This window comes from Stigmatopora nigra, chromosome 22, assembly GCF_051989575.1.
Source record: "Stigmatopora nigra isolate UIUO_SnigA chromosome 22, RoL_Snig_1.1, whole genome shotgun sequence".
NCBI lineage: Eukaryota > Metazoa > Chordata > Actinopteri > Syngnathiformes > Syngnathidae > Stigmatopora > Stigmatopora nigra.
Window position 1 is genome coordinate 8,881,713 of NC_135529.1, and position 15,040 is coordinate 8,896,752.

The 15,040-nt window shown below is 37.3% G+C and overlaps 2 protein-coding genes across 4 annotated transcripts; both read left to right on the plus strand.

The window, feature by feature from the left end:
- The first annotated feature begins 594 nt into the window (after positions 1 to 594).
- On the plus strand, positions 595 to 8,349 carry LOC144215613 (transport and Golgi organization 2 homolog). 2 transcript variants are annotated; one of them, XM_077744664.1, is made up of 9 exons: positions 595 to 834; positions 1,128 to 1,248; positions 4,027 to 4,115; positions 5,873 to 5,992; positions 6,076 to 6,193; positions 6,920 to 6,987; positions 7,263 to 7,413; positions 7,642 to 7,746; positions 7,871 to 8,349. In XM_077744664.1, exons 2-9 carry the CDS (start codon positions 1,193 to 1,195, stop codon positions 7,989 to 7,991), a joined length of 828 nt encoding a protein of 275 aa, XP_077600790.1. In that variant the 5' UTR covers positions 595 to 834; positions 1,128 to 1,192; the 3' UTR covers positions 7,992 to 8,349. The 2 variants fall into 2 exon arrangements, with proteins under 2 accessions (XP_077600790.1, XP_077600789.1); XM_077744663.1 differs by having other exon boundaries at positions 596 to 830.
- Positions 8,350 to 8,549: 200 nt separating this feature from the next.
- Positions 8,550 to 14,981, plus strand: LOC144215514 (microprocessor complex subunit DGCR8-like). Of its 2 annotated transcripts, XM_077744498.1 has the most exons (14): positions 8,550 to 8,686; positions 8,967 to 9,905; positions 10,303 to 10,459; positions 10,714 to 10,856; positions 11,045 to 11,384; positions 11,452 to 11,649; positions 11,810 to 11,911; positions 11,996 to 12,094; positions 12,237 to 12,319; positions 12,411 to 12,511; positions 12,696 to 12,802; positions 12,907 to 13,034; positions 13,207 to 13,320; positions 13,507 to 14,981. In XM_077744498.1, exons 2-14 carry the CDS (start codon positions 9,234 to 9,236, stop codon positions 13,588 to 13,590), a joined length of 2,328 nt encoding a protein of 775 aa, XP_077600624.1. In that variant the 5' UTR covers positions 8,550 to 8,686; positions 8,967 to 9,233; the 3' UTR covers positions 13,591 to 14,981. The 2 variants fall into 2 exon arrangements, with proteins under 2 accessions (XP_077600624.1, XP_077600625.1); XM_077744499.1 differs by lacking the exon at positions 8,967 to 9,905 and having other exon boundaries at positions 8,577 to 8,686.
- The last annotated feature ends 59 nt before the right edge of the window (positions 14,982 to 15,040 follow it).

The window sequence follows — 15,040 nt, forward strand, 5'->3', positions numbered from 1 at the left end:
CGGTAGTGGAGGACATTTTTAATGTAAAAAAAAAAAAAACTATTATGTGAAGTGAGTCGTTTTTTTCAATGAAAGTGGCCAACAAAATGAAGATATAAAAAAATGGTAGTCTTTTAGACTATAGTTTAACCAGGGGTCACCCACCCGGTCCTTGAACGCACCTTTCTAGTCAGTTCTCCATACTATATCCCTTCTACAACACACCTGTCGTTATCAAGTTTCTGGGCAGACCTCCTTTGATAATTATTTGATTCAGGTGATTTTGAGGATAGAAAATAATTGAGCATGCACCTACTCCCATAATGTGCCGGCATAGCCTCCAGCACCCCCGGTAATCCTCATGAGAAAAAGTGTTACAGAAAATCAATGCATGTATATTGTATGTTATTTAAAATCAACACAGACAAAAGAGAACATATCCACTCCCGACCAAAAACGTTGTGTCGAAGTATACTTAAGTACGTACATTTCTATTTTTCTGCAAATTCAGATTGCTTCAATATTGTCTCTTTTATTTTGGCAATGACAAGAACCGGATATGTAAAGTTTCACGGTACAGCTGATGCTGAACTAGCCAATCGAAGTCAACAGAGGATTGCGGCAAAATATGCGTTTAGTTTATGTACATTGACAGAAAAGACAGGCGGAGTACGGACGCCTAAACGGATGATATCTTTGGATACAATAGGTCTGATTCGGGCCAAAAAGAGGGACGTAATAGTATATAAATCGAGTTACCAACTGTGTACACGATGCTAAACTATCTTAAGCGATGGGAAGTGTAAATAGGAAAGTAACTTTGCTCCAGGACACACTCATAAAGATAACAGGTAGGTAACGATCTACTATTCTTCCCTTGCACAAGAGATCAATATACTAAAACTAACTTTATTTTCCTAAGTAAAAGGTATGTTTGCTAACGTTAGCTAGGTATTATTTGTTGTAAAATGAATAGCAATGAATATTGACACCTGGCCAAGTATAAACTAAGGTTATCGCTATATATTTCTTGTATTTTAGATCAAAAGTGGATTTGTATTTGTACTGTAAGGACTAGTGATTTACTAAAGAACTATAGAGCCTAAATACTGTTTCCTTAACTGTTGTTATTGTCTTCTTTTTGACAGATATGAGCATTTTTTGATTCTACAAGTGGACAGGTTAGAAGCCCGTCACCCATCTCTATAAATCCATGTGTATCATTTTCATCAAATTTGATCCGCGGCCTGCATCAAAAAGTGCCTACAGGTAAATTAATCAATTTGTTTGTGATAACCTTCTTGGCAATCTCTGTGGAAAGAAAGTTCAATTTTGCTGTACATATCATTGCAAGCCAAGCTATTTGGTATGACCAAAAAACATAATCATAGTCTTCCAATCAGAACTTAACCTTTTTTTTTTCATTTTTAGCTCCAAGAAATTGTCATTAATTCAATTCTTGTCAAGTTTTGGTGCTTATTCATCAACAGTTATCTGTTTACGTCCATCTAATAATACCGTTTAATGTGATGCTCAATTTGAGTCACAAAATCAGTGAACATAATGGTACTTTTTAGTAATTTTATGTTTGATTCCAATTTCAATTTGACAATTAAAAGATCAAGTAAATTACTAATAATGTCATACTTTTTACTATAAATTTTGCCTATATAGTGAATATTATTTTTTTGTATTGTAGCCAAAACCTTAATTGCCTCATTCATCTCAGAAATATACTCCCATATAGTTATTTAACATATGAAACATCATATACTTAATGAGACATCAAATTTCAATGTAATTAATTATTTTTGTCAAAGGCACCATTTTTTTCCAAGTCCTTGAATCCTAGCTTGACAAGTGATCTAGTCTGCAGTCACAACTCTATCGTTATGTATTCTCGCCACTGTTCTTATCATCTAATGTAGAAGGTAAACCTGACCTTTTTAGTGAATAATGCAAGGGCGTCCACTACTGCAAAATGAGCCATCTGTACGGGTTAGGGTATGATGTGAAGCCAGCCTTTATTTAAATGTCCCAAAGGATGAGAGCCAACGTCCCACCTGGACAAAGTCCATCTCTGTCCTTGTCTTTGGGATTCTGACCCTGCCTAAGGAGATCAGATCAGAGGTGTTTGTGCAGTGACTCAGACATCAACCCGAGGAAAGGTGAAACATAGTTTGTCCTCATTCCGTAACTGCAGTGCTATATTTAGAATAGTAAATGCACCAGCATCAATGTGCAGTTAGTAAAGTCTGCTGGTATTCAAATATTATAAAGTACACATTCAAACTTGACAAAAACCCTTGACTTATTGTAGGGCAAGCAACCAGGAAAAGAAAATATTGATATTTCTTATACTGGATAGTCATAGTCACACTTTTTTTTTTCCCGACCTTTGGTATATGATAACCTTGCAAATGTATTTTAACAACCGAACAAAAAAATATCTATATTTTTTTGGACTATGAGTCACAATACTTAACTGGGAAATGTTATTTTTCTCTCTCACTGCTAAAAATGTGACATTTACAGTAATTCCTCAAATACCGCAGTTAATGTAGACCAGTCATGGCTGGGATAATCGAAAAATTGCAATTTTTTAAATGATTTTTCAAAAAATATTTGTTTATTAATCATAAATTGCAGGAAAAAAATGTGGATTTGCGATAAGTGAAGAGGGAAGACTATACTAAAATATGGTAATTAATACTTGATGTGAAATAAAACTGCATTAATATTCACCCCCTCTGAATGAAGAAAATAAAATAAGATAATTCATACTGTGTCCAGCACAAATATGGCCTGAACATTTTTCAGAAACTGATTATTTGATGATGTCACAATCTTTCACCCTCCACCCCTATATTTAGACGAGAAAAAACTCCTCCCTTTCCCCCATAATGCAGCAGGCAATTTCTATGTTCATCTCCACTCAAATATGATTTGCCCATCGGGTCTGATAACACTTGATCTTGCGATTGACATCATTAAAATGTGTTTGGTGCAGCACCAACAAGCCATCATGATTAGCCCTTAAGGCTCCAAGGCTGACCTCTAATATCCATCAGTTGGGGCTGAGCTCTTTCTTTTCAGCAAGATATATGCCTCCCTGTCATCCAAGGATTAATTAGGGGCTCCAATGCAGTATAGCGCAGGGAGGTCAATCCAGTTCAACAGTTTTCAAAAATATTCTATATTATTTCACTGTACTTTTCAGTACAGGATAGACAGTATATAACCTTCCATTTTGTATTATTTGTCCTGTTTGCGCTCTCATTCAGTCACTCTTGTTGTGTCGGTGGGCCGAATAGTGCCCCCCAACCACCATATAAACAGCCTGTGGGCCCCCTTTTACAGAAAAGCTGACCACTCATGAACCATTGACGCAATATCTCCGCTCTGTCACCAGCGGTTTCCATATTTTAGCTCACAGTTTAGCGGAGAGCTACATACGCCCATCAAAAGAGCCATATGTGGCTCCCGAGCCATAGGCTCCCTATCCCTGTGTGATAGGGGGAGCTATGGTGTTTTAGTGCTAGGATTAAAGAAATAATAATTATAGTACTAGTATCGTGAAGTAGCTCTTTGGTTAAAAAAAATAAAAATAAAAAAAGATTGCTGACTTTTTCTGTAGTTGCGAGTTGATTAAAACATCCATTGGGAGTAAATGAACTTTTATTATGATTATTCACTCAGCTTTTTATTTCTAGTTTTTGCCACGTAGTATGCCTATTTAAAATTATAGGGGAAATTATAATGGATAGCAATCATTGTTAAAAAGAGAATAATAATGTCATTTGTGTGTCTATTCGTGTCAAGCTGCGGTGTATAATGAATGTCTTTGAGAGTCATTCAAATGATACAATTGCCATTGCGTTGCATAACATTTATTTTAAATACACTCTCAGTTTAATAATAGCACTGCTGCCTGAAATGAGAAGAACACTAATGCATATTTACAAGTTGAGTACGCATTTTTGATGTGAAATAAATGGATGCTTGAATTAGAAGACATTCTAACGAGATTACCGCTCCCTCCAAAAGGCTAATTTTGGCTGCAAATAGAGATGAGTACTACAACAGACCATCGAAGGCTGCTGACTTTTGGGGGACCAATACTGATGTTCTCAGTGGTAAGTCATAACATATTTGAAGTAATAAATCACTCACCAATCAATTATTTTTAAACTACCAGGCTACATCCAGGGGACATTACGGATTTTATGGTTTTGTATATTCAATAGAGTTGTGGTGATTATTGTTTAGTGGAGGACATACCGTATTTTCACGACTATAAGGCACACTTAAAAGTCTTAAATTTTCTCCAAAATAGACAGTGCGCCTTATAATACAGTGCACCTTATAATACAGTGCACCTTATAATCCGGTGCGCCTTATGTATGAAAAAAAGTTTTAAAATATGTCATTCATTGAAGGTGTGCCTTATAATCCAGTGCACCTTATAGTCGTGAAAATAGGGTAGGTTAATTTTAATGAAATATCTGTTATGTTAAACACTGTACTTGAGATTAGCCTTGAGCTAGTTTCCAATTATGACATCATGATTCTACAATCTCAGCAGATTTTTATTTACTACATATATTTTAATCAGAAATAAACTCATACAAATTATCTTTTTGCACCCCAAAATCTGACTCTCCACTTTATCAAAGGACCATACTTTCTGAATTAAACTATATTCAATGGACTAATGCTCAATACACATTTTAGCCTCCCAAGGGAGAAATCAATCATGCTTTTTTTTCCTTTCTCCTGGAGAAGGAAATGCAGAGATAGCAACCTTGTTCATCTCCCTTCTCTTCTCTTCTGTGTAATAGACGGACAGGTCAAGACTTCAAGCGTGGGTCTTTAATTGATGTCTGCTTTTATTCAATGTGACAAGAATAAAAGGCAATGCTTTCTCTGTGGGACTCGCAGAGGGCTTGAAGAATACGTAGCATGATGAGATGAGAAGTGCCGTAAAATATGGCTCCCAGTGGGATTGGGTTATCTTTCCCTTCTACCCTTAGAGCAGGGAGATCATTTGGCTCTACTGGTCACTGTCAGTTTAAGTGGCCTGCTTTTATTGATCACCAAGAAAAGTAGTCGTCTTAAATAAATAACACCCTTTATTGACGTGGAAAGTCACTTGATGTTCTGCTGCAAAAGCACATTCATTCGTTTATATCACGTGTGTCAAAGTGGCGGCCCGGGGGCCAAATATGGCCCGCCGCATCATTTTGTGTTGCCCGGAAAAGTAAATCATGAGTGCCAACTTTCTGTTTTAGGATCAAATTAAAATGATAGATATATATGTATATTAAATTTCCTAATTTACCCCCCTTTAAGTCGATAATTGTAATTTTTTAAACATTTTTTCCTGGGTTTTTAGTTCAAAAATCATTTTGTAAAATCTAAAAATATATTTTTAAAAAAGCTCAAATAAAAATTGTCTTAGATCTATAAAAAAATGAATATTGAGAGCTTTTAATCCAGTTATTTTAATCCATTTATTTAAGAAAATATATATTATATCTAAAATAGTCCTGCCCATGTGAAATCAAGTTGATACCCTTGGTTTATATGGTACATAGTACTGTGTTTATGATTGCAGGAAGATTACTACTCTTAATACTAACTTAATACTATTAAAAGTGAATTATTGATCAAGGGATTTACACAAGTGCAGCTGCTCTCAAAATATTAAACCAACTACAAATTTAAGTACTATATTTCTGCGCATTTGCATTTTTGCATGCTTTAGTACTGACTATAAGCCATTCTTAGCAAGGAAATACAACTCTGTTTTTGACCAATCTGCTATCATTGACAGATTTTAAATATATCTGTATTTTAATTGAGATATTTGGACTCTTATTGCACAAATCAGGTCTAGATCTGGAATATGGCAAAGAAGGAGGATCATGGTTGGGGATCAACAAGAATGGGAAACTTGCTGCAATTACCAACTACATGGAAGGCCGGCCCAACCCAGATGCACAAGGGCGAGGTCATTTTTAAAAAGTCACCCATTTGTTTATTGTCTCATTTATTCTAATAATACAATTACAATATGTCATTACCACTCCACAGGATTCCTTGTTTCCAACTACCTCATAGACAAAGACTTGGACTGCTACTCTTACCTTAAGAAGGTCTCAACAGAAAGTCACTTATATAACGGCTTCAACCTTCTCACCGCAGAGTTCAAGTGAGTAAGATATTTCCTGGCAGGTTCTATAATTGTTTACCTTCAAAGTTGTTTGGACACTGCTCTGTGATATACAAGTACCGTATTTTCACGACTATAAGGCGCACCACATTATAAGGCGCACCCTCAATGAATGACATTTTTTTCCATATATAAGGCGCACTGGATTATAAAGCGCACTGTCTATTTTGGAGAAAATTTAAGACTTAAGTGCGCCTTATAGTCGTGAAAATACGGTACTCATCTCAACCCCAAATGAACAGTGTTTTTTAATCTGACGATGACTAATCTGTAAATTTTGGTTGTCGTGCTTGTTAAACCATTAAATCCTTGATTTAGTAATATACGTTATGTGCCTTACACACTTGTGATTTAATCATTGATGGTCACTGCTCTTCTGTAAAACTACACTAGGGCTAGCTTACTGCTATTACATTTTTACATATTTCTGTAATATCTGAGGTGGCTTCTGCTTGAGGAGTTTTAGACATCACAACATTTCATCTCACTCTCCAACAAGGTTAATTTCTAATCCAAATTTATGTCACTCTCACTTTTAAATGAAAATCGAGGTATATTTGTTTTTGGCAATATGTATTCTAAAAACAGAAAAAGGATGAATATTATTGATACATTTACTTTCATTGAAAGTATATCTGTTCTGTCACTGTGTAGAATTAAACCAACAGTGATTAAAAAAATTCCCTTTTATGTTATCCAATGTAGAGCCAAGCAGGATCATGTGTGTTACTATGGAAACAGAGGCAACAATGAACCCATCCATCTCAAGCCAGGTCTGTTTTGCTTGTGCGTGTGTGTACTTTTTAAATGCTGTATACCAAGGGGTCGGGAACCTTTTTTGACGAAGAGAGCAATAACCCTAACCCTATACTCATCAAAAGAGCCATATATGGCTCCCTAGCCATAGGTTCCCTACCCCTGATGAATACTTATTACAAAGTGGTTTTAATATTTACTGTCTGCCTCTATTTGATATGATAACTGCAATGATGTTACAATGTACAACATTTTTTTTAATATATACTATGTTGCATGTGCTATTATACAGGGATCTACAGCTTGAGTAATTCCCTACTGGACACTCCATGGAAAAAACTGCTTCAAGGCAAGCGACACTTTACCAGCATTGTCAACAACCAATCACTATCCTGTGATGGGTTAGTGCAAGAACTGCTGAGTGTACTTAACAACGAAGAACTGTAGGTGCAAAAAAAAGTTATACACATACAAATGAACACACTTGAAATCTTTATAAAACCATTTTTTTTCTTCTGGTGTTGTCGCCACTTGGGCCTTATTAACTAGCATCCATGCTGCATAACAGAAGTGTTATTCATGAGCTATAGAATGCCGTTAGCAGGAAATTATTTAGCCTTTTCATTGTGGAATTTGCCAGTCGCAAACAATTGTATTTGGGGTTTTAATAGGAATGCGCCTGATCCTGTTCAAGAGAGCCAAGGTGACGGTTACACCAAGTCCATGATCCAAGCTATGTCAGCCGTATGTGTTCGCGCCCCTGATTATGGCACAAGGTTAGTTACTTCTATACTTCTACCCTTGCTAGGGGCTCAGCTGGCTCTCACAAATGAACTGAGTATCCTTTGCCCAGTTTCTCTCTTAGCTGTATTTGCATTTTTATACTATTTGTTCTTTCAGGACCAATACAATTATCTTGATTGATGTGGAGGGGAATGTGACCTTTACCGAGCGAACCATGCCCAATTGTGACACAAACAACTGGACTACCAGTTATTTCCAGTTTAAGCTGCAGACATGAAGACATGATGATGAAAAGTGGCTGTGTGCCTCAGAGCCCCACTTCACACATCGCCAAATCATCATCATTTGGTTTCTTAGCCCCATCACCACGGCAACTACATTGGAGTTGTTCAACTCGACTTCAGAGCTGTGAAAGACATTTAATGCGTTTTTTTTATAATCACAAAAATGTTCTTTGATTGTTATTTATCAGATTGCCAAAGATGGTGTTTTATGATTTTTTTTTAATATTGCAAAATGTGATGCAGTAGAAACAGCTGACTGAAGCATCCGATGATGACTAAAATATGTTGCTATATTCCAGCAGATGAAGAGTGAAGGCTTAGGAAAATAAAACTGGCTTCAAGAAAAGTAAATGAAGTTGAAATTTTTATTTTGAGTATTTCAAATTGAACGATTTACTGTGTGAATGGTGTTTTAAAAACCCACTCAAGAATATGCTGCCCTCTAGTGTATTAAAAATGTATAGAGGGGAGCGCTCGTTCCCATACCATGTAAACAAATGTATGTATTGGACAAGGAGTGGCTTTGATTGACAGCGTAATAGACCAATCATTGGCAAGCCGGCATTGAAAGGCGGGGCCTCCTGTTGAAATGCGGTTATGTGCACGTCCTCAAGATGGCGGGGCTACAAATTAATGTTTGAAAATTAAATAGATAGTGAGGGACCAGACAGTTAAACTATATGTACTGGTGAGTATTCATGCAAGATCCTATAAGCATTAAATGCGTCGGCGTTAATGCGTTGACTGTATGCGATTCAGGGTATAGCTCGCTTGTCCGTTTTTCGACACTTGGGATTGATGCTAATGCTAACAGGGCCCTTCTGTTCTGAAAATCTGCGACCCGGTGTAATGTTTTCTGTCATTTTAATTGACTAGTAGCTACTATTTGTGGCATGGAATTTAAAAAAAAAAACTCTGGCCGTGAACAATTTTCTGATAATGCTCTCACTGTTAATTGTTTTTCCTAGTTGCCAGAGGAATCTGCAGGAAGATGTGATCATTGTCTTGATCCCACATTAGGCTGAATGCATTGTGATTTCCAATAATTGAGACAGTGATTCTGAAAGCTGTCTACATTAATGAAAAGAACAATGTAGCCAGCTTAGCATAACCATCTGATACGTGTGCTATTCTGTCATGTGCTTCTGCATGCATCTTACTTTTTAAATAAGAACCAAGAGTAGTTTTAAACGTTTGGATTCTAAATTATATTTTTTTTTTACCAAAAAAAATAAATGGATCTTGAGGATATTTTACCACCTCTCCCTTTGGAGCCACCTAATGATTTTGGCAGAGATGAGGGCAGAGCACCTCCACCACCTCCCCTGCAAACGTCCAGTGACGCAGAGGTAATGGACGTTAGCTCTGGTGGTGATGGATACATATGCGTCCCAGGGGATGGGGAAGCAAAAGAGCCCCTCAGTATTAGTACACTAGCTTTCTGTAGCCAACCCACGAACGAGGCTAGTTACTCCACCTCGTTGTGTCCCCGAACAGCTCGTCACGCTCCCCTTTCAACCACGTTCCGACCAGATCTCAAGCTACTCAGAGATGTTCAGGTCCGTGTTAGTTTCACGGAAAGTAGCTGTAGTAAAGATCGGAAGGTTTTGTATACAGGCGAAGGGCAAGACAGTGATGATGGGTTAGAGCATTTGAATGGTGAGTTTAATTTCTCTTCGAGTGATCAGGAAGTTGTTGACGGTAGTTCAGGAAGAGCAAGAGCAGGTAGGGTTGAAGAGGTTGAAATGGAGACTGAAAATAAAGTAGAGTACGCTGTCCTGGATGAGTTAGATGACCTCTGTGAGAATTTAATGGCAAATGATGATGGAGAAAATGGTGGCTTTAAGTCGGAGGCCATAGTTCAACGGGAGCAAACCTACGATGAGTCCATGGTTTACGGCTTTGAGGTAAGTCTGTCCTCTCACCTTATGTCTTTGTCCCTAATTACTACTATAAAATGTCTAACTTCTTTTCAAGGTATGTTCTCCCACTGACATCCATTTAAAAATATGGCAACTCAATAGTAACAGTAGTCTAGATCACAGGTGTCAAAGAGGCGGCCCGGGGGCCAAATCTGGCCCACGGCATCATTTTTTTGTGGCCCGGGAAAGTAAATCATGAGTGCCGACTTTCTGTTATAGGATCAAATTCAAATGAAGAGTATAGATGTATATTGAATTTCTTGATTTTTCTGGTTTTAAATCAATGTTTGTCATTTTTCAATCAATTTTTCTGTTTTTAGTTCAAAAATCATTTTGTAAAATCTAAAATTATTTTTAACCCTAATTTCACCTACGTTCACAGGAGGAATTTGATAACGACGTTGACGCTCTTCTAGAAGAGGGAATGCCGGTCCCAAAAAAGATGCGGCCATCAGATGACAAATATGGTGGGGAAAGTGATCACCACTCGGATGAAGGTGTTCAACCCATGATGACCAAAATTAAAACGGTCTTGAAAAGTAAGATACTTATTTTTACCAACTACTGTAACATATGTACACACATAGAGATCATGCTAAGGGGAAAGTATGAGAAGACTATGCATATTATGTCACGGTATCTCAAAGTCTAGATGTTTTGTGCTTATATACACTTAAGATAATGCAGTAGAAGAATATTGCTCTGAATATGCAAAATCAAAAAAATGGGACCACTATGTTCTTGAGTAAAGTTACGTTATTTAATGAGTTCTGTGTGTTAATGTGTATGCAAGGCCGAGGACGTCCACCTACTGAGCCACTTCCAGATGGATGGATCATGACATTCCATAACTCAGGCATTCCAGTCTACTTGCACAGAGAGACCAGAGTAGTCACATGGTCTCGGCCATACTTCCTTGGAACTGGGAGCATCAGAGTAAGAGTCATCACATTCTTACATATTTTGACTCTGCGTCTTTCTGTTGTATTAATACTAGGTGAATTTGTTTTGAAGTTTACGGTTGTTGACGTCTATTGGAATGTCCAACAACCGTGAAACTTGTACTTGGTTTGATCTCTCAGCTATTTTTTCTCACCTTTTGTTCCTCATTGTCGTCTACATAGAAACATGACCCTCCTACTAGCAGCATCCCCTGCTTACACTATAAGAAGATGAAGGAAAATGAGGAGAAGGAATTGAATGGTGAGCTCCATCTTCAAGCACAAAAGTCTCCTGTTCATCCCACCAATGTGGCAAATGGTGAAGAGCCTGTAGAGAACTCGGAGAATTCAGCTGAGGTACTTGATAGCATGCTAGCCAGCAATGCTACCGATGGCGGCTTAGCAAGTGAAGACGTGACCAACCACAGTCAGCCCATTAAAGAAGTAAAACCATTCGACATTGCTCAAGGGGCCCTCGGACAAGTTAGGGCCAAAGTGGAAGTTTGCAAGGATGAGTCCATTGGTAAGATCTTTTTTTTTAATGCAAGTTTTACTGAAATCACAGTGTTAACGTTATAAATGTTTGACAGAACTTGAAGATTTCCGCTTATACTTGGAAAAGTGCTTTGACTTTGAACAAGTGACGGTCAAGAAGTTTCGCACCTGGGCTGAGCGGAGGCAATTTAACAGAGACATGAAGAGGAAACAGGCAGAATCGGAGCGACCAATCCTTCCTGCCAACCAGAAACTCATTACACTGTCCGTCCAAGATGCCCCTACTAAGAAAGGTAAAATACAATGTTGCATCTGTAAGTAGAGATAGGACTACTTTGTATTCTTTAAACTTGAACTGAACAAAAAATATGTTAATGATGAAAATGTCTGTTATACATGTTCTCTTTTGGGCAAATTGTAAGATTGTATATTGATACTTTTCATACTTACCAGAATTTGTCATCAATCCCAATGGGAAGTCTGAAGTTTGCATCTTGCACGAATATATGCAGCGTGTCCTAAAGGTTCGACCTGTTTACAACTTTTTTGAATGTGGTAAGTTAAACCTGGATACAGAATTCACTTTTTTAACATCTTGAGTTGAAATTAAAAATGTAAATGTATTTTTGTCCATTCCAGAGAATCCAAGTGAACCCTTTGGTGCGTCTGTCATTATTGACGGAGTCACCTACGGCACAGGGACCGCTAGCAGTAAAAAACTTGCCAAGAATAAAGCTGGTAATATAAATAACTGAACACTTTATGCGATGGTTAATGTGACATATGATAATTTACATATGACATAAGTAGTGTAACACTCGTGAGACAACATTCTGCTTCGGTTAAACTTATCCTGACAAAATTATGTGTACTACTACAGCACGAGCCACACTGGAAATCCTTATACCTGACTTTGTGAAGCAGACCGCTGACGAAAAGCCAGTTGAGGCTGACGAACTCGAGGTGATGCGAGTTGCAGACTGCAAGCAACGTGTGAATATCTCTGATTAAGACAATGACAAGTAACACTAACGTTGACTTTTCTACCCCACAGTATTTTAACCATATCAGTATAGAAGACTCAAGAGTATATGAGCTGACCAACAAAGCAGGGCTTCTTTCACCTTATCAGATCCTTCATGAGTGCCTTAAAAGGTAATGTGGTAACCACTTAAGCAGGTCCATTAATTGTTTACAAAAAAAAACTGTGTTATGGTGTTGCTGAGTCAAGTCAGTATTGCATGGTGAATTTTAGAAGAATCCATGATTTCTTGTTTGGCTACTGTGCTCAAGCAATCGACTGTTATTAACTTATTTTGAACTTTTTTTACCTTTTTAGAAATCATGGAATGGGAGATACAAGCATTAAGTTTGAGGTGATACCCGGGAAGAATCAGAAGAGTGAATATGTGATGACTTGTGGGAAGCATACTGTGCGTGGTTGGTGTAAGTTGATGCAATTTTTTTTCCACCCAAACGTGCATTGAATAAAATTTTGAAGAGGAAAATAATGACACATTTTATGTGGCTTTTTTTGTCACTATAACCAGGCAAGAACAAGAGAGTTGGCAAGCAATTGGCATCTCAGAAGATCCTGCAAATGCTTCATCCTCATGTGAAGAACTGGGGCTCACTGTTGCGAATGTATGGCCGAGAGAGTAATAAGATGGTCAAAAAGGTAGGTTTTGTTTTCAGCAATCCCTAATATTTCCGAACGACGTCTATCAATATGGCAAAAACAGTGTTTTGAGTTAAAAGGGCAGCTCTGTCGTTTTCGAGTGGCTGCCAACTATATTGTAGAGGTAATGTTGCCTTTTAAATATATTTGGATGCATCTGTTGACCATGCAGGAAAGCTCTGACAAAAGTGTGATTGAGCTGCAGCAGTTTGCCAAAAAGAACAAACCAAACCTTCATATCTTGAACAAACTGCAAGAGGAGATGAGGAAACTTGCTGCACAAAGGGTAAGGAACTCAAATGCCATTCTAGAGAACACCAATAGAGAAAACTCATGCATTTTTCAACTCTATCACTTGGTTACATTCCTTTAAATCACAACTACTGACTTAGTCTTATAGGTTAGTGTATGATACAAATCTAAACCTTTTGAGTGTAAGAATGTTCACTGAAAAAAAGCCTTGTTGCTATAGGAGGAAACTAGAAAGAAACCCAAGATGACCATCATGGAATCTGCCCAACCAGGAAGTGAACCTCTCTGCACTGTCGATGTTTAATCGTAACTATAGCCAGACACAACACCGCACTCTTTCAGCACCATAACATAATCGCTATGTAGGATCACGTCATAATACAGTTAGAACTGCTTGCCTATTTTACCTGCGTGTTAAATTTTTTGAATCAGTTGGTATACATCATGGTTGGAGAAAATGCACTAACAGACCTTGGCGCAAATACCATCTACCTCTATAGATGCATCCCATCTATGGTACAAGGACGAAATCCCATTGGTTGCAGATAGATGGCATGTTTTAAATATTGGAAATTGACATACAATGCATGCACATTTAACTGCGGGAACCAATACATACCATAGATTTATTTTAAAGTGTCTTAATGGCTGCATTTCAGTACCATCACTCGCAATTTTCTTAACGTGTAACGTATTTGGAAGGGAATACTTGTGTTCAATTGGGAAACAAAATGTTTTATAATCAGTTTGTGTTATTGATAGTGTGCAGGATTACAATTATGGTTTTCCTCAGAGTTGACGTGGTCTGCATGCTTGAAAACGTGGTGAAATGGTGACTATTCTGAAGTATGATTAGAAGGCAGTAATGTCTAAAATTGTGGTGATTTCTCATAGCTAATCAAATTCGTCATCTTCCATTCAGCTTGACTCTTTATTTGGGTACTAAGGAAGTGGACACCAAATAACATTTCACTTGTGTTGTGTTTCTATGCCCTTCTCTTAAATTAAATTGCCTTCGTTTATCCATTTCACAAAGGGCTTAGAGTGAATAGATTGGACCTAAAACTTAGCCAGGAATTTTAAAGACAGAGTCCCTTGCTACAAAAAAAAAAAATAAAGCATTTATCTAGCAAATTAGTGTTTTTAAATCTTATTATGTTTGCAGCATGATCATGTCTTAAAGTACTGTGTATATTGGGTTTGTCTTTTTACCTTTTGACAGCTGATTATGTGCAGTACAATGTGTAAAATGTAACCTCGATCATTTCAGTTGGAAAGCTGGCATAGAAAAATGCAACATCTAGTCTGACAAGCTTTTAAAACTATACCAAAGTTGAAATCCAGTCATATGCATTTTATAGACTACCTAAAATTGCTGTACCGTCAAAAGATGAAAAGACATGCTAAAATAGAAAACTGCTGTGCATTTAATTATTGGGCTTGTGACATCCTTCAGATGTTGTGAATTTGGCTAGTTTTATAAATGTGTTATAATTTTCCTGTTGTGTGTGTGTGTGCTCTTACCAACTCTTTAAGTGTGAAACTTGCTTTTACATTTTATGCTCTTGACTAGTACCAGTGTTTTTTGTTTTTTTGAGAACGATGTTGCCTACAAAATGAAGTACAACTTGTATTGCAACATGAACTCCGCAGCTGGTGATGTTTGTTATGCAAAATAAAATGTATTGACAATAATGTCTGTTGGAATCTAAATAAATTTTGAAAAAAATATTAAGTAGTACACTTCAGTTACA